Source organism: Lactuca sativa, chromosome 9 (assembly GCF_002870075.4).
Source record: "Lactuca sativa cultivar Salinas chromosome 9, Lsat_Salinas_v11, whole genome shotgun sequence".
Classification (NCBI taxonomy): Eukaryota; Viridiplantae; Streptophyta; class Magnoliopsida; order Asterales; family Asteraceae; genus Lactuca; species Lactuca sativa.
Window position 1 is genome coordinate 55,384,505 of NC_056631.2, and position 20,419 is coordinate 55,404,923.

The 20,419-nt window shown below is 36.7% G+C and overlaps 1 protein-coding gene across 1 annotated transcript; it reads right to left on the reverse strand.

Annotated features, from left to right (window-relative positions):
- Positions 1–6,320: 6,320 nt before the first annotated feature.
- Positions 6,321–12,976, reverse strand: LOC111903867 (uncharacterized). The gene is made up of 18 exons (XM_023899619.3): positions 12,588–12,976; positions 11,388–11,497; positions 11,087–11,245; positions 10,941–11,006; positions 10,773–10,862; positions 10,392–10,685; positions 10,196–10,293; positions 10,065–10,100; positions 9,610–9,967; positions 9,016–9,111; positions 8,507–8,572; positions 8,379–8,417; positions 8,149–8,283; positions 7,670–8,061; positions 7,453–7,546; positions 7,154–7,327; positions 6,903–7,052; positions 6,321–6,778 (listed from the first exon to the last, which is right to left on the reverse strand). The coding sequence occupies exons 2-17, from the start codon at positions 11,484–11,486 to the stop codon at positions 6,954–6,956; spliced, it is 2,295 nt and encodes a 764-aa protein (XP_023755387.1). The 5' UTR covers positions 11,487–11,497; positions 12,588–12,976; the 3' UTR covers positions 6,321–6,778; positions 6,903–6,953.
- Between the last annotated feature and the right edge of the window lie 7,443 nt (positions 12,977–20,419).

Below are 20,419 nucleotides of genomic sequence, written 5' to 3' on the forward strand. Positions count from 1 at the left end.
ATCTTTTATTTTTAATATATGTTTTAGCCCTATTTATTACTTGTGACATACGTTTTTACACAAATATCATATACACCTAATATCTATAAAATTAACATAAACACACACACACACACACACACACACACACACACATATATATATATATATATATATATATATATATATATATATAAAATATTTACTTTTATTTATCCGTAGAAGATTTCAATCGTCAAATGACACACATACACATTCATAACTATGTCTAGCGATAAACACGGACGTTACAGCGGTAGCGTGATGTCGGAGGTGGTAGCAGTGTTGTGATATTGGCAGCGAACATTATGAAAACAAAGATCTAAAGGAGATCGGCTGAAGAAAGAACTAGATTTAGTGGTGGTCGGACATCTAGAGGAGAAAAGAGCTATATGCTTCCTCATATATGTTATTCCGATAAAGCAAATCAGAGAAGTTGTCTTGTACTTCGTCATATTTGAACATCGGAGATTTGGAGACGAAGCAGATCTGGACTTCGGAGTAAAGTGGCGTTTTTTGGCGTCCCGTCGAAGCATATTAGTTGATGGTAGGTAGTCGGTGGTGGAGAGATCGAGGACGATGACACGAGGCAGCAACTCGATGGTGATGACAGATCTAAAGCAGATGTTCTAGATCTAAATATGACAACCCCAGATCTGATGGTTGGCGGTCGGTAGAGGTGAGATCGACGTCGGTGGCAAGAAGTAGCGGTGAGGGAGATAAGTGCAGACTTGAAGGCAAATGTTCTAGATCTAACCAGATGTGGACCAGGAAGACAATCAAAAACGAGACAAGACCACCAGAATCCTTATGCTCGTCTTTTGGAAGTCGTTGGAGAAGCACGTAATGACGATGGTAACGATTTTAGCCAACGACATGGCAGAAACAGCAGTTGGCGATGGTGGATAGTCGTCGGAGGTAGGTGGTAGCGGTGTTGTGCAGTCGTAAGAGGTAGGTGGTGGTGGTTGTAGAATAAGCAAGTGTTTGAAAGTTGATAAGATTTGTGTATAAGGTTTTGTAAGAATAGTTCAGATATGATGATGATGTTACATGATAAGAAAAATATAGATTAACCAAAATACATTTAATGAAAGTGGTTCTCAAATGGTTCTTAACATTTAAGAATTTTCATTTCATTATATATATATATATATATATATATATATATATATATATATATATATATATATATATATATATATATATATATATATATATATATATTTATTAATTTATAAACAAAAACTTTTTTTAAAGTTTTTAATCCCTAATAATATTTTTCATCTTAGAATAACATGACTAACCATTGATCGTTGAATGTTATAATATTTTTCGTCAAGAATCATAGAAATGTATATAAGCAGGTAAAAGGTTGATGCAAAAGGATGCAAGAACCATGCTGTAGCTAAAAATGACTTTTACCATCATGACTATTAACATATTAAGTTTATTCAATTTTATATCTTGGAATATTATTAATGTTTTACAAAAAGGAATGAAACCCAAAATTATGCTTGAATTATATAAATAGTATCAAGAATGCAACAAAGTATCAATATTAATATAATAAGACATGAGTTTTTCAATGTTATGACAATGGGACATTTTTAAAGTGTATATGATAAAATGACAATTAGACACTGATAACAAATGATATACATATGTATATAATGAAAAACCGTGGACAAATTTTGAAACACAAAGAAAGGGATATGAAAGAACTTCAAGCTTGAGGTTAAATAGTCTTTAACCTCCTATGGTGACTACATGTAGATTTTTTCTACTATGGGATTCATGGAAAAACAAGAATGACTTACGATTCAAAGTATGTAAGTATTAGGGATGAGATTTAGAACCGGAAAACCGGATCGGAACCGAAACCGGTATAACCGGAAAATGCTTAAACGGTCCGGGTATTGGGTTTCAAAATTACTCTTATCCAGGTTCCAGGTATTTCGGGTATGGGTCTAACGGGTCCGGTTAATCCGGGTTTTTTAACCGGATTTGTTTAAAAAACCGAAACCTGGTTAAATGGACCGGGTCCGGTTTTAGTGGGCCAAAGAACCGATTTAGATGTGGAATCAACCAAATTTTTGTGCAACGATTGTCCCACTCGTTAGAGCTTAACTTACGACTTATTGAAGATCACGGTGGATTTAGAAAAAGCTTTCTACGAGTATGAAATGGAAGGTAATTTTTTTTCTGCATTGTTACTGGATTTTTAGCCCTCTTTAAACTGTCATATGGCAATAGTTATAGACTCTGGAAACACCTAATTTGCATGTGTATTGAGTCACTTACATCCCTTCAAAAATGACATATCAAAGTTGTTTTGAATCCGTTACAGCATTATTGTAGAATTTTAGTTAACTTTAAACCGTCATATCTACTTCGTTATGAGTCCGTTTGGGCTGATTTTTTTAAAAATTGTAGTACACTGTTCGGCAATAGTTATAGACTCTGGAAACACCTAATTTGCATGTGTATTGAGTCACTTATAGCCCTCCAAAAATGACATATCAAAGCTGTTTTGAATCTGTTACAGCATTATTGTAGAATTTTAGTTAACTTTAAACTGTCATATCTACTTCGTTATGAGTCCGTTTGGGCTGATTTTTTTTTTAAATTGTAGTTCACTGTTTGGTAATAGTTATATGTGTATTGAGTCACTTACATCCAAAAATGACATATCAAAGCTGTTTTGAATCTGTTTTGATAGATCGTTCCTTTGCACGAGATGTGGTAACCCGTGAGTGAAGATTTTGTAACTTGTCGAGCAATGGTCTCCTTTCTTGAGAATTTAAAGGTTAAAACAGAATTGGTGTCGACAACTTGAAAACCATTGGCAAATCGGGTTTTCCGGTTCTAAACCCATTTGACCTTACCTACTTTCCTATTTTACGGTTTTTTCAGTTTTAGACTCACTTTACCCGGAACCGAACCGAACCCGGTTCCTATATACCGGTCCGGTTTCCGGTTCTAAAAAATATCGTTAAACGATTCCGGGTTTTCTGGGTCCGGGTCCATCCGGTCCGGGTTTGGACCCACTTTCATCCCTAGTAAGCATACATGAATGTTGACAAGAATGACTTAAAGATTCAAAGTTTATTTTTGTAAGCATACATGAATATTTTCAACCATGTTAAAGATTATGTTGTCATGAATGCTTCCAAGTTATACATATGTACGTGTATACATACACACATATATATATATATATATATATATATATATATATATATATATATATATATATATATATATATATATATATATATATATATTCAACATGGATACCACATCAACGACGCATGGACAAAGATTGTGGTGACAATGAAAAGTTTAAGGATTTAGTTAGCATGAGTAAACCTTTTGTAGCCAAATTGTGACAATTTTGAGACTTCAATGCCCAATAAAGTTAACTCCTATTTAACACTTCCTATTTGAAATTTATTAAGATATTCCTAAGCCCTATAACTTTTTTGTAGGTATTCCTAAGCCCTATTTAATTTTAATAGGAACTTGGTTTCTCAAATGTAGCTTGAAATTGATTAAGATATATGAAATATTAGTTTTGAGACTCATGCATTACAGAGTTTATTTAAAAAATAATAATAATAAACAAACATATAAACAACTAAAATAATTGGATTTAATTTAAAATTTTAAAAATTATAAGGAAAGTTGCATTAATGAATTAAATATACATTTATTATTGCATTTTAGTATTATATAAAATTTAGTAAAAATAAATAAAAAAAAATTAAAATAATAATAATAATAATACATGGCTATAATTTAATTTAAATTTACCACAAAATGACATGTGGCATAATGCATAAAAGGATGACAAGTGACAATTATTTTCATTCATTGAGGATGTTTTATCTTATGTTATAAAAGTTATATCTAAGTTAGATGTAACATTTATAACATAAGATGATGCATAGAAAACTTATTGTTCGTTTCCCCTGCTGATGTGTTTCGTAGTTGGATACTGTGTTGATGGTCGAAGTAAAAAGGAGTGTGTCGAGTCAGTTATACCAACCACTTTTTGGGTTTTATGGTCGTTCAAGAATGATGTCATTTTTGTAGGAAATAAGCACCGTAAGCAGTGTATCATGGACACGATCCAAGATTTTCCGTTTAATTGGTTTAAAGGTAGATATAGAAGATTTACTATTTTATGGGTTAATTGGTTGAAAAATCCAATTAACGTCTAATTTTGTACTGTTTTTCTCTAGCTTCTAAAAAAAGATGGTGCATATTTCATATATCCCAATCAATTTCCAACAATCATTTGAAGAAAACAAGTTCATATTAAAATTAAATATGGCTTAGAAATAACTATAAAAAAGTTGTCTAGTAGATGACTAACGCATAATGTCATTCTTTGCATCATACAACTAGAATATGCGTTAGACGATCTAACGCATGCACTTCTTTGTAGTTGTATGATACAAGCGTTATGAAGTATTTTTTTTTTTAAATCCTTATGTCGTTTCATATATTGACATTTACAACATAAAGAAGTTAAGGGTTGTTCTTGTGGTATAAGTTATTGGTCACTAAGATCCTGTGGAGTACTCATCACTAACCACAACTATAATGGATGTTACATCATCACCACATATAACCACATTATGTTTGGTATACTCATCACTATACATCATCTTTTTATTTGAAACTAAATCAAAAAATACAATAAAAACCTAGATAATTTTTTTACAAAATTGTTTTTCATTCATAAAATTAAAAACAAATACATTGATTAAAAATGAGAATTAAAAAAAAAAAAAAAATGAAAATCCCAAAGCTTTGTGGGTTGCTTCAACTTTAACCAAGGTTTGATATAGGAAAAAGCTTTGAAGCATCTTTAACTTTAGTCCAGGTTTGACATAGGGAAAAATTTTGTGGCGGTTGTTTTTTCATATTGTTTTATGGTTGCGTTAAATCTTTCAAAATCATTTGACCAACTTTTGTGTAGGTTGGTAAGATTGTCGTAAATTCCGTTGAAATTGATACACTTCAGCCTTGTCGAGATTTCGACTTACACTTCCCATTAAATCATAAAAAACGGTTTGAACTTTTCTCCAAAAACAATTAGATATTGAGCATCTCTAATTAAGGGTTCTTAGGAAGCTGAAACTCATGCTTGTGTTTAATTCTCTTTTTCCTCTTTTGTGCAAGCCATCCTTTCGCTTTGATTGGTTTTAGTAGTCTTTTTTCCTTTTTATTTTTTGTTTGGGGTTGTTCTAGGTGTGTTTCGGCTACAAAATCTTATGGATCCAGTGGTGAAAAATGTAGTTGTGAAGGTTGGGGTGGTAAAGGTTATCATGGTGATGGTTGTGGTTATGTTTGAAAATGTTTTTGGTACACCAAAGAATATTAGAATTATTGTGGATAGGGTTGTTGATAAGACTGGAAAGTTTGGTATGATTATTGAAAAAATAGAATTTGTAGGATGGGAACCACCTTGGGCAAGTTCATAAAATCAGCATGAGGTGATAGGCATTGACGATGAGTTGTATCTAACGCAAAATTATCAAGATTACAGTTTCGATGGTGGGGTATTTTGATTGTCAATGAGTCAAGTTTCACCCTCTCCCCTACTAGACGTTGTCATTCATGGTGTACAACATAATTAACTTACGACCATGGCCAATCACGACCCACCAGGGTGGTGTTCACGGACCATGGTCGTTGCCACCTATACCACAAGCCCGTTCGTTGTTTATACTCCATAAGGCCTAAGGCAAACACCAAAAAATATGTTTTAAAGTTCACTAGTTCAAGAGTTTGAGAAAGCATTAGTGAATTCCATGGTCAAGAAGAGCAACATCAATGGTGATAATACATGAGTTAAAGTGCAACAAATTGACTCCAATCACTTTTTTTAACATTTTATAGACAGAACGACAAAAAAAATCCATATATTTTCTATATATTTGTAAAGGTAACATCATATCCAAAAATCCAATAAAGCAAATGTCTGCCTACCTTATTAAGATGCCATTCTTTGCATCTTGGCTTCATTTTGATTTTGTTGGAGTTTGAAGGATTATTAATTCTCACGTGTAAAAATGTAGTGGTATTGAATTTTAGACTCTTTTTCTTTCTTATAATGAACCTTACTAACGAATGCAGTGCTACAAATTTGTCTTGTATAGGCACTCGAAAACCCTATTTTTGAGCTCTTTTGCTATTTTGTTTTTAGAAACATTTCACATTAGCTTCTTAGATATCTGTTGTGGTGATGAGTAGCAACAAAACAAGAATCATGTTGCTTCTCACTTAAAAAATGTAAAAGACAAATGCTACTACAAATTCATTCCGACATCATACAAAATCTTGTTATAAACCTCCCTCCGTTTACAAGAAATCAAATAACACAAAATTACTAAGCTGTTAGCTGTTACATTTCACATCTGTCTTACTTTATATCTTATTCGCGTGTATATATATATATATATATATATATATATATATATATATATATATATATATATATATATATATATATATATATAAGCAATGAATTTCCTTAGAAATTTACAAAGGCTTTCTTCGACATCATCTCACTAACTATGAAGTTGACCTCCATCTAAAAAGTCAACCCCTCTCTCTCACTCTCTGTCCTTCACGTGTTTCATGATTTAGAAACCTAATTCATGTGTTCGTGTGTGTATCTAAGATATACATGGATGGATCTTAGAAACATGAAAACCAATCACGATATGATATATGTATATGTACCGACCTACAAAAGAATCAAAGTGTAATTTTTATTTTTTATTTTGTTCTCCTGAGTTTGTGTATTAAATTAACTATTAATAAGCCTTTTTTTCTGCATTAAGTATAAAAGAAGAGTGAAGTGAAGTCACCTTGTGTGTGTGTGTAGTGGCTGATACAAATACAATGGATGAGTCATCATCTTATCTTCCTGGCACAACGCGGTAGTTGAGAACAAGGTCTTCGGGTTTTTTCCATATATAAGTCCGGACAGTAGCCAAGCTCATCTCAGGATTTAAGACCTATTATTTATTTATTTATTTTTATAAAAAAAAATATATATCAAATTAATAAGCAAAGTCGTAGTATAAAAAAAGTAAAAGAAGAAGGATATGTTACATGCCTGATTATTGCACAAGATCTCTACAGATGGTTTTAGCTTTTGCCAAGGCTTCAATCCCATGGATTTAAAGGAACCATCTCCAACAAAAGGAAGTGGCAACTGCCCTCCCGCATCATTAATCAAACTATCCAATGGCTTCTCCACAACCATCTTCTCCACCACATAGTTCACAACCTAGCACCAAAATACCCTTTTATTTATTAGATACTTAATTATGAAACTCTTCAAACACCTTATACAACAGGAGGACAATTTGGTGTTTTAATGAAAGAAGAAAAGAAGAATGGAGTTGGAGTTACCTTGTGTATTCTTAAAATACGAGGTGCGCTCAGCTTCCCTTGTGTTAAGATCTGGAGAGCTGAACCTTCATATGGTTGCAAGTAAAAGCTGCACCTGAAATGGGGATAAAAATATATATTATATCCATAACTTGAAATCACGACAACCATTCAAATTTTTTAACAGTTATTTGTCAAAAAAGAAAAAGAAGTGAAAATTATAAGGAAATAGGATTACTTGGTATTTTCCCTGGGTGGCAACCGATTATGCAAGACACAATCCAAAACCCACCATGGGAACTCCTCATCTTCTACTCCATCAAGCTCAGTGATTTTCCTCCTCCATTGACCACCTTGAGAACCCTCTGTAATAACTGAAGGAGGCGAAGTAGTTGAAAATTCAAACGGAGGATACACCACACAATCATTTTCACCATTAACAGCATCTACTTCAACTCTCGAATGTGTAATGCTCCTACCAGAAATATCCCTATCCCTATCCCTATCTCTATCTCTATCCCTGCCAGATGTCACTTCCCCATTGGCCAAAGGTTGAGATCCATATTTAACCTTTTTCTTAGCCAGCCAATGAGCCAGCAAACCTTTGAGTGTTTCCCGTGCCAAGTTAATCTGCATCACATTCACATGTTGGTCAGTCAATATTGTGAGATTATTTTACTTTTAATAATTTTACAAAAATGTAATGTAATATTTTACCTTATCGTCCTCGGCTTTTTCGGTGATGTTGAGGTCAATAGCGTACATTTCTGCAGAGAAGCATTGTGGGGTATCCAAATGCACTGACAAGGACCCCAGTCTAGAATCTACAGTGAACCATGCAGGAATGCTGACCTGGCGAACCATAAAAACAAATCAGAAAAAGAAAAAAAGCAACAAAAATAAGAAAAGTATTGTTTGGCTAAAATCAGGAAAGTGTCAAGAAGTACCATCTCAAACAGTTCTTCCTTCTTCTTCTCGAATGAAACCTAAAAAAACAAAATTTTCAGAAAAATATAGAAATAAAATCAGTTCCTATATTATTTATTATTATATAAACCCAATGTCAGTAACCTACCTGTCCATAGTCCTGAATCACAACGCCTTTAGTGATCTCCCAAAGCTTCACAGAACCACCATTATCCTATCAAAGAAGACATGTTTAAAGTTTAAACACCATAACTTCATTCAGCCATGTTATGGTCCCTGTGGTTTGGTGGAATTGCAGGTTCAGTCCAATTTCGATTTTTGTGGATTTCATTTTTGTTGCAATTTTGGTCCCTCTGACTCACACCGTTAAACATGAGGAGTTATGTCCTTATAAAATCAGCATTTTGCCCCTGTTTTATCTAGCAAATGACAAATTTGGTCCCTGTGGTCTATTCTGTTCTTCCTAGTTTGGTCGAAAAGTATAATGATCATTATTAGAAAAATTAACAGCTGACTGAGCCTGTCATTTTCACCAAACCATAGGGACCATTTCTGTAATCTACTTTAGAAAGAATACAACCATAGAAACAGAAATATTTTTTCTCTTAAACTGCTAAACCATTGTGAAGGAAAGAGAAGTTAAAATCCAAATTTTACCTTAGTGAGGACATGTCTTCTATTGTTCAAAATTTCATGCTGCACTATGCCAGGAATCCCCTTAACAGTGAGTGTTGGCTCTCTATAGACAGGAACCTAAACGTCATTTCATAAGTTTGGTCAGTAAATAATGAACATAAAAATACAAGTAAATTACAAACTTGGTCCCAAAGCTTTAACTAGAGCAGCAAGTTTGGTCTAATATTTTGAAATCTTCCCAAAGGTGTGGGCCATTTTCTTAATTCTAAATAAAGAAAAAAATAAATCAGAGGGGTAAAACAGTCTTTTCAGTTTGAGAGGGGACCAAATTTGCAAAGAAAATAGGCCAAAAGGACCAAAACTGCAAGTTGGAAAGTCACTGGATTGAAACCAAAGTTTCAGCAAACCACAGGGACCAATTTTCAATTTTGTCTTTCTTTTAAGACTTAAATTTCGTTTTCAGAGGGACTATATGTCAATATCCACAACGAAATGCAAACTTAGAGACAACTTCGGGAAGATTTCAAAAATTAGACCAGACATACAGTTTGAGTAAAACACAGGGACTAAATTTGTAATTTACTCTAAAAAGCAATTACATATGATTTAACTCACAGGGGTAGATCCTTCCAAGGAAGCACGTGCCCTTGAAAACGACAAGTTTCCAGCAAGAAACGAACCACCTCTCTGAAACACTTGTTGAGGATTATGATCTTCAATAGGCCATCTATGCACAGAAGAATCTGTAGTTGCAACCCAAATTCCATCATCATGTAATGCTAATTTCTGAATAGGATGTTCCCTTGTGCACAATAAGATACTCTCCCTTGTTGCAAGGTCTGTCAAATACAAAGAAAGATCTCTTCCACCACTGTACACATGGCTAAATGATGGAGTGCTAGCAAGTGCCCATACAGAATCCATATGAACAGCATATGAGTGGACACATCGTTGTTGTCCAAGATCCCATAATCTGTAAAAATTAATATTTTGAATGTAAGGGTAAAATGGTCATTTAGTTTCATCCACATGATTTATTGATGAATACCATGTTGTTACTTGTTACCTACCTGATCATAGAATCAGAGGATCCTGATAAGCAGAATCTGCAACCATTTAATTAAAAAAAAAAATCAACCATATTAGTTAAACATGAAAATATCATCACTACCAGATAAAGAAAATGCACCATATGACACACCTCCCTGTAGAGTCAAGAAGCAAAGCCCTGACATTATCTGTGTGCCCTCGAAGCTTCATTGTTTTTGAACCAGTTCTAGAATCCCAAACACGTACAGCCTATAAAAAAGTTCAAGATTTTTAACATATAATATACACAATCTGTGTAATCATTGTAAATTTGAAATGCTATGTTTTGTATTATTCAAGGAGTATACCTTTTCAGTCCCACCTGAGACCAAAAGAGTTCCACTATCATTCATTGCTAATGCATATACAGACTCCTTATGTCCTTTAGCAACAACAGGAACATATCCTTGAGGTTGATTTGTATGTGATGAAATACTGTTGCTTGAGCTGATAGTTCGCAGACTTGTAACTGGAAATGAACCATTGATGCCATTTGAACAATCATCATCACCCTCATTTGACTTGGTCAAAGGAGCAAGAGCACCTTCAAGATCCCAAATGAACACCTCACCACCTAAACCACCAGAGGCAACAATATTTCCCTATAACAATATAAAATGAATATAAACCAAGTGCAAATTGCAATAATAGAACCCAAAAGGAATGAAGAAAGTTTTTAGTAAAGTTACATTTCTCTCTGCAGAAGCAAGACAAGTGACATAATCTGTGTGTTGGCGGAAAGTTCCTGTGCAAGTTCCATCAGAAAAGCAATCCCATGTCTGATAAAACCCAATGTAACATTAGTAGATTCATTTCATCATGGATTTGAAAATCAATTATATAAGATGAAAACAAACCTTAACAGTGGTGTCTGAGGAGCAGGAGACAAGGGTATTTTCTCCTACAAGGACTGCATCATTGACCTGTTAATAAAAGTTTAAAACATATATTTGTGATCTTGAAGAAAGTATGAAATAAAAAAGAAAAAAAAAAAGAAATATACCCAGTCTACATGAGACTCAAATGTAGCTGAGCAAGTAGCACTGTTTTCAGACACTTCCCATCTCTTTAACCTCCCATCACGGCTACCAGTGAAAAGGTAACTACAATTATCTGGAGCTGATGATTTTCGTAGGGCCAAACTATTTACACCTGCACAATGCTGAACAAAAAAAAAAAAAAAAAAAAAAAAGTTCACTGTAAGTTTGTATTTATACACAATGATCACAATCTTTTTAAAACAAGTAAATGTCTATTGATGTATCACAAATAGGAGAAACAAACCAAATTGATTAAACCCTGACCTTTGTATCATTAGCATCAGTCAACACATAAGTCAATCGCTTCTCCTTACGAGCACGAACTGAATTGGATGTGTTTCCTGCACTACCAACCCTGTGCATTGCAGAATTTCCTAAAGAAAGAAGAAGCTCAAGGTATGAATACAATACTGAATTTTCTTTAATACGATCAAAAACTTTGATTATGATCTTATACTATATTATTAACCATCAGTTACAGCTAGACATTATAAGAAATGTTTTATCTTTTGTTCATTTCTTGTTCTAGAAACTCAGACTCTTTCTTGTTCAGTTCTAATATAAACTTGGTATCTAAGCATTGGAAAGTTCTAGGGCTTATGCTTGGAGAATCTCATGACATGTAATATCAGTTAGTAACTTAGTATCGTTTCAAAAGAAATAATATTCAACCTCCAATAAAGCTCATTGACAAACAAAAACTGTAAGAATAGTTAAGAATTAAGATAAAGCTACTAAAACCAACCAAACACGCACGCAAGATATACTTGATATATTTTACAAGCCAAATGAAGCTTCACGTTGATTCATAAGTTAATAATAACGTACATGAGAACCCCTTTGCAACACCACTAAAAATATCATACAGATACTCTATGATGCTTACTAATATCAAACACACGAATCAAAACCAACAAATTAGCTCCTAATCCTTCAAATTTTAACTTCAATTTTCTCTTGCAGTGAAACTTTCCATACCCCAAGCATTCATATACATCAAATGGTATCCCACTGTTCTAATTACTTAGAAATGGAACCATTAAACTTGAAGTTGATTTCAGTATCTTAGCAATAGCAAGTTTTAAGTGATATTTGGGGGAGATTCATAGCATGTAATACCACTTACTATCATTCTCAGAAGCAATTATACTCGATCCGTAATAAGTTCATTACCTTCCTAGTTCATAAAACAGAAACTGCAATAATAATTATGATAAAGCCACTAAAACGAACAAACCAGCCCAACACCCAAAAAATTACAATCCACAAGCCGAATGAAGCTCACGTTGGATCATAATCTAATACAACTTACATCATAAACCAAGCGCAAAGCACACTGCCAAAACAAAATTCGTAAAATAACAAACAGAAAAATACCTTTAAACCCTAAACCGAGCTTCCGCTAAATTCTATCATTCGAAACTCAATACTAATAAAATCATACAGAGATTTGGTGGTGCTTACCGAAATCCAAATCGATACGAAGCAAAATCAACAACGAGATCCTCTGATCCTTGAAATTCGAACTTCAATTTCTCCGAATGAAGTGAAAATTTTCATACAAACGACACTTAGACGGCATCAAACGGTAGTGCTTATTGGCACGCGGTATCAGTAAATTTGAAGTTGAATTCAGATTATAAGAATAAGTAATTAAAACTCAAACTTGAAATTGCGAATTGACGAATGTTTGCGAGGTTAGAGACGAAGGAAGGGAGAACATGGCAGTGAATAATAATGCTACGTATTGGTTTGGGGGTGAACGCTTTGACTCGGTAATTTCTCTTTGATGAAGGGTAGTTTCGGCATTATCGACATTTGGATAAAATGCTTCGATAAGGATTAAGGAAGGAATGCCGTTTCCACAACGGCGCTATTGCGACTACGTTTGCAAAAAGCCCGGTCAGCCGGTCCCCCCGGAAAGTCTTGTCGCGGCGGTGAAAAAGCCCGGTACGTTAAGACCTAAGACAGTCCCCGTTAATCCTGTTCGTTGGATAGAACTATAAAAGGCTATTTTCATCTAATTCTGTAGAAAATATTTATATTATTTTTTGGTGTATTAAAATTTTTATATTTTTTTAAAAGTTTGATTTAAGATTTTTTCAATTTATTTTCATACAACAATTAAAAAAAAACATTATATTATCAACCAGTCCAAAAAATAAAAATATAAAATGTGGGAGAATTTTGATTGCATACGAAATATCCAAAAATAATGAAAAAGTTTGATGCAAAAAATGTGGGTTGCTAATGAGAAAAATGACAATAGTACTTTGAAGAATCATGCAACTAAAAATTATCCGTTTTATAAAGATCAAGTGAATATGGATCAATAGAATATTATTCCTGACAGCGCAATCTTTATTTACAATAATGATGTGATTCAAGAAAGCTTTTGCAAGTGCATGATTCAATAAGGATTGTCTTTCGACCACTTCGACAGCTTACATGGGACATGGATTCTTCGAATGGTAATGCAATTGTAATACCAACAAGTAAGTCATGATACCCTTAGAATGATATAAAGTATTGGAAAATAGTCTAAAAGATATGCAATTAGGATTTTTAAATATAAAAAATCAATGTTTCTTTAACTTGTGATGTTTGGTCCTCCATCGCAAGTTGTCCAAAAAGTAATTTTGTCGTCACAACATATTAGATAGATCTTTTTACTTGGGTAATGAACAAACTAGTTATTACCTTTGCGCTTTTTGTGTATCTTCACACTGTGGCATGTTTATTTGCAATATTAATAAGTGTTATAGAGTTTTATAATTTAAACGACAAATTTTTCTCTATTTCGTTTCATAATATAAATAACAATACCGTAGTCGTAAAAGATTAATTGCAAAATATAAACCTATTTTGGACTGTTCATATTTTCATATTCAATTTGTTTGTCGTATAACTAATTAGGTGGCGCAGGATGATATAAAACAAATAAATCCTACAATTGAAAATTCAAAATTTTGTTAACAAAAATTTTTGGATAAAAAAAAAACTACAATGGAAAATTATCCAAGTTTTGTACTTTCCATCAATATAACTCCATATAGTCCTCATTGTTGACACTAAATGGAGTTCAACGTGCATGATGTTTGAAAGTTGACACATCAAATAATAGTTTTGCAATAATTTGTAACAGCCATAAAAATCATGCCAATTTTAAACTTTTAAAAACATTTCAAATACTAAAAGTTATTACAAAAAGGTTTCCGAGATAGTTTCATATTAGAGTATCCCAGAAATCCAAATCAAAATATGAGTGAATGTACGGTCACGCTTTCGCCTTCCCACGGACATCCGTTGTACCTGAAACAATAATCGATAAATGTAAGCTCGAAGGCTTAGTGAGTTACCCCTAAAATACCAATCTCATACAACCATAAACATATCATATAACAAACACAGAGTAACCATGCATCTCGAGTCTACAGTGTGACTGGTCCGCCCGCATCGGGTCTTCAGTCCACCTGGTCTACTCTCTGAGTCTACAGTATGACTGGACCGCCCGTACCGGGCCTTCAGTCTATCTGGCCCACTCTCCGAGCCTCGGCACATCTGGATCGCCCTCTCGGGGCCTTTAGCCTATTCGGACCGCTCGTCGTGCCTTCGGCCTAACTATGTGCCCTCCTGGGCCTGCAGTTTATCCGGTCTGCCCTAGGTATGTTAGCCTACAACACGAAGTAGGACCCGCCTCAACCCAACCCCCATAATGTTCAAACAATCATGTGCACACAAATATCATACGTTAGCATGTATATAACAGATAATCATACTGATCTAACAGATCACTAACACAACAACCATCCTATAACCAGGATACCGACATAACCGGTCACTAGCATAACATCATCCTATATATCAGGATACCAACCTAAACCAGGTCACTAACATAATATCATCCTAACGACCAGGATGCAGATCTAGCATATCAATAAACATATCAAGCAAATACCTAGATACAAATCCGATAAAGGGCCGGCCTTGGTGCCTTAGACCCTGTTGATATAGTTAGGATAACTCACCTCGCAATGCCAGTCTGAAATGAAATATCGACTCCCGAAGTGTTGTCTCACCGAAAATCCTGAACTATCCAAAATACGAATGTTGAGTCAACATATGGGCTATCAATCCTAACTAAGTGGTCCATATAGTCCATTTTGTCTTTTCTCTAATTTGGGCCAAGGCCTAATAACAAAACAAAACCCAACACTAGGTAGGCTTTCCAAGCCCACTAGTGGCCCACTAATGGCCCAATTTGCTAAATTGGGCCCAATTCCCCTAATGGGCCTTACCCTAAGCCTAAATATCTTCTTAGCCCACATTATCTGACTTCTGATGGCCCACTAAGCCCAAAGAACCAAAATCCCCTACATGGCCTAAATCGAGGCCCAAAACTCGCAAGGCCCATATCTGATGAGTACGTTGGGCGTACTCCTATGTACGTTGGGCATACTAGCTAAATGGTGAGTACGTTGGGTGTACCTACACGTACGCTCAACTTACTCCCCTGTTAAGTCACTTTCCCATTAAGTGCTTAATACTCCAATCCAGAAGCTACAATCACAGATCCAAGTCCTTTTCAACGTCTTAATCCATGAAGTCACTGACTTGGTATTTTGCATGACCCTAATAAGCCCAAACTCCAAAATAGCATTCCATTCTCATAGAAATGATCTTAACTCATGCATGAATCCAATAAGACATTCAAGATGGCAACTTTCTACCTTAGGGACTCATTTTGAACTGAGAGTGGCAACTCTAAGTCCATAAATCGGATTTGAACCATAAAGTTCTATACTTGTGACCAAAATGACTTCAAAATCGAACTGAACTAGATCTAAGCATTCTTGAGGGAAGTTATGAACTTTATACCTCCAAAGAGTCTCAAATGATGATGCTATTCAGAATCTATGAGTTCAAACTACCCAAGTCCTTCCTTTCCAACTTCTTCTTTCCTCTTCTAACCTTAAAAACACCAAGATGGCCTCTCAAGATCAAGATCACACAAGAATGAAGGGATGAGATGTTCTAGGGTTTTTCTAAGGTTGGGGAGGCTGATAAGGAGGCTAGGGTTTGAGCCATAATGTTCCTTATATAGTGGTTAGCCCCCAAATTAGGGTTTAGGATCTTTGAGAGTATGTTGGGCGTACTTCTCGTACGTTGGGCATACTCCTTCCACACCCGTGATCATTTAACCTTCTACGTTGGGCATACCCCAGCTTACGTTGGGCGTACCCCAACTTACGTTGGGCATACTCACCCAGTTGCCACCTTTTCATGCTTGGTCCTTTCTTTCCACTTCCTCCGAACCAAGGGCCAAAAGTGACATAATTCAAATCCGAGGGATGAATTTGAAGCTACTTGAAAAAATGGGATGTTACAACTCTCCCCCACTTAAATTCGATTTCGTCCTCGAAATCATTCCTTACTATCCCCGTCAACCCGACATCCTGAGGGGCACCTCCACAACCATGACATCCAACGTCTTTCGAAGGAGACTAAACCCATTTTAAATCTCTTTGTTCCAGAGAAGACGAATCCATAAACCCATGCGGCACACAACCCTACTCCACCTAAAACCAGCAAAGCTGTAAACTTGAATTCGGTCCGACTCCCTAACAAACCACTCATACCGACCATCGCTAGTTACCTTCCCATTACTACTAACGGACTACTCAGCCATGGGAACTTGAGGTTCCTACCTAAAAATAGAACCATGGGTCATATTCTGCTAAACCCCTGTACCTACGACTTACCGTCGGCCCGCACCGGGTATCTTGGCCTACTGCATAGAGCAGGACCGCCTCAGCCCGATCAAGCACAACATGCCACCTAATAGCCATCAGAATAAGATGTCTACATAATACCGACGATAATCTACCATGTCGCTCCTTGTCGCCCATCACTTCCATGGAATATCTTCCCACAAACGATTACCACCAGCAACATACCTACCACTATCGGTCAACTGGTACGACACTCATAACTTGCCCATGTCACTCTCCAAGTTGGAATACCAATATGCCAAGTCCAATTAATCATACGGTCCGGTCATCCTCGGGATGGAATACCCTAGATTGGAATACCAACATGTCGAATCAATTCAACAATCGGGTTGAAATTCTCAGGGTTTGTTGGCCTACCGCCTCAACCCTACCGCTCCTCTTGAGCCTCCGTGCCTACGACTTTCAGTCAGTCCGCACCGGGTATCTTGGCCTACTGCATAGAGCAGGACCGCCTCAACCCTACTCACATATAATGTGTCGCCATAAACGATCAGGAGAAAGATCTAACCCGATTCCCATAACCTGAATGACAAGAAATTCTAATCCCAAGCCTTCCTAAAGCTAATGAATACCCATTCGGATCTACTCCCAGTCCCTAACTGGAGTATTACCCGATCCAAGAAGCTTAATCCTATGAGACACTCTGAACTGATGAGATCACCAAGATCCTCTGTACTCCATCTGATCTCTAATAAAAACTTCTGATCCAACCAAAAATACATCGGAGTCTTCAGCCTCCTCCATCAGCATGTTCAATACTCGGGGACAGACTTACTGATTGTTATAGCATAGCAGCATACTCAATACCCGTACATAGATCTACAAACACATACAGAGTCTTCAACATGACTGGACCGCCTCACTAAGCATTTTAGTCTATATATACCACTCTCTGTCTTCAGCATGCCTGGACCGCCTCTCTGGGCCTTCAGCCTGTCTAGACCATTCTCCGAGCCTTCAGCCTGACTAGTACGCCCCACCAGCCTTCAGTCTATCCGGACCGCTCTAAATTTTTGAGCATCTCCCTGGACCACCCCTCCTGGTGATCTCTCTCATGCAGACTGTTCTCACCCACGTGGGGGTTCCGAACTCCTGATCCATTATGTGGACTCTAACCCCGACCTAACCCTAGGCCTCATGTCGATCGTCCACCCTCTCAGAAAACTGTGGTTTGTTCCTTGATCTGCGTGTCTACTACATACGCTAAATAGCTCGTACACTCGTGTTGAATGCACTGCCGAACCCTGGCAGCTAACAGAACCCTCAATGGTTGATGCTCCATCTGAGAATTTCCAATTCTCCCCCATTTGGGATACTAACTACTACCTATTGGCGGCGAAACCAAAACACAACTCAACCATCCCTACTAGGTATTATCACCATTAACTATGGAACTATTAACCCTGGAGTGAACAACCTCCGCAGAACAACCTTCCCGGCATGGATCAACCAAACTTCAAAAGAAACTGAATCCTAGCTGAACACTTCTGCATCTTTGATTCACAACTACTATTCAGGGAATGGTGATCCTATATCCCAACTCCCCATTCTCCAACACCCCTGGATATTAACCGTATACAACCCCTTGATACTAAACTCCCTTGACCATCCTATGTTCTAATGACTCATGCAGAAAGAGGTAGAAAAATTCACAATATAATCATAAACAGTAATATCAGAGATAGAAACGTACCCGATGCCGCATCTGGCGCTGTCCTGACCTCCTCTACCGTAAGCTGGAAGGCACGTACCTGAGCCCTCGGAGGCTCTGCTCTACCATGACCCACGACAGTAGTCCTCAATGTAACAAGTTATGGAAAGTTGGCCTTCACATGACCAACCTGATGGCAGTGATAACAAATCCTCACATCCTGAGCCAAGGCCAACTGGCGACAATCCCTCGCATAGTGCCCCTCATTTCCGCACTTGCGGCACGCACCACCGGACTTACAAACTCTGGTATGACCCTTCCTGTACTTCTCACAAGTGCGGGCGCTCTGACCTCCAACCCTAGAATCAGCAGTCCTGGACCGCTTTGGCGCCGACTGTGACTGCACCGGGGCCTGCCTCTGCTCTCGCAACTATAACTCAATCTCCAGCTCACGCCGCCTAGCGGCCTCTTGTAAATCCAGCAACGTATCACATCGCTGGGATATCAATGAACTGTCTAATGTAAATTTTGAGCATGCTCAGATATCGTGTCATCTGATCCTTCTCGGAAGCAAACTACGGGCAAAACATCGCCCTCTCAGTGAACATACGGGTGATCTCCGTCACCGACTTCGTGTCCTGTTTCAACTCTAAGAACTCCTGAGCTAGCCACTCACACTCAACCCGTGGAATGTAGCGGGAGCGGAGCATCTCCCTAAACTGATCTCAAGAAACTGCAGCTCTCCGCTCATCCAAATAAGACCCTGTCATCAATCTCCACCATTTCTTCGCCCCGGACCTCAACATGTTCAGGGCACACCTGACCTTCTGGTCAGTCGGGTAGGTGATGGGTTTGAGCCATAAGAACATTCCTATGTGCACATACAAACCCTAATGCTTGGATCTAGGTTTCTCTAATTGAACATGCATTGTATCAAAGACTTTGATCAGTAGATCTAGTATAATAACATCAGAAAACGTATCTAGAAGATTACCTTGAGTTGCTAGCTTGAATCTTCTTGTCCTTGGAGCTTAGAGTCACAATTGTCACTCCTCTAATGGCTTACAAACACCAACTTAGCAAGAGGATGATTGGAGAGAGAGGGGAGAGGGGAGGAAGTCGGCCAGGGTTTCTTCAAAGTCAAGAGTACCGATTTCCCTTGACCCCTAGGGTCTATTTATACTAATGAGGCTCCTAGGGTTTCACTCTTAAACCCTAATTCGATAACTCAGGCCCTAAACAATCCAATCCCCTTAATGATAAGCCTTGGACGAATTCTAGGTCTATCCAAAGCCCTAAAACCGTCCACCCCTTATCCATAAGGGATTATAGCCCAAAGTACAACTATCATATAATTGACAGTTTATGCCCCTTTATTTAATTAATCTCTTTAAGTCACCAAATTAATTCCTAATTAATTTATGACTTATATTAATCAAATAACAATATTATTATTCCTTATATTATTCTCATAATATATTAATAATATTTCTTCTCTCATTATAAATCATCCTGTCAAGTTGCTATGGTGAAGGCAACCCAAAAGGACCATGCACAACCGGGTCAAATACTTGCCAAATATAGTTGCAGCCTTAGACACTATTCCAACAGTCTCCCACTTGGATAAGTCTAGTAACTATATTCACAGGTATAATCCGATTAGCTATCGTAGCTCTCAAAGACGTTGTCAAACTCTGATCTTATCAATATGTCCTTTAGATAAGGGATCGTACAGTCCTCTGTTTAAATATCATGCGGACAATTCTATGGAACCAATTGTCCAGCAGTTGGTTTCTCGATCTCAGATTTATTCGACATAGAACTTAATCGAACACATCAATTTAGTTCTGACC

What these genes read in the sequence shown, in the direction of transcription:
- LOC111903867 (XM_023899619.3), bottom strand. Translation starts at nt 11,486, where the DNA reads ATGCACAGGGTTGGTAGTGCAGGAAACACATCCAATTCAGTTCGTGCT. An exon ending in CTGATGCTAATGATACAAAG is followed by an intron (nt 11,246 to 11,387) that starts GTCAGGGTTTAA and finishes TTTTTTGTTCAG; the next exon opens with CATTGTGCAGGTGTAAATAG. An exon ending in TGATTCAGGACTATGGACAG is followed by an intron (nt 8,418 to 8,506) that starts GTAGGTTACTGA and finishes TTGTTTTTTTAG; the next exon opens with GTTTCATTCGAGAAGAAGAA.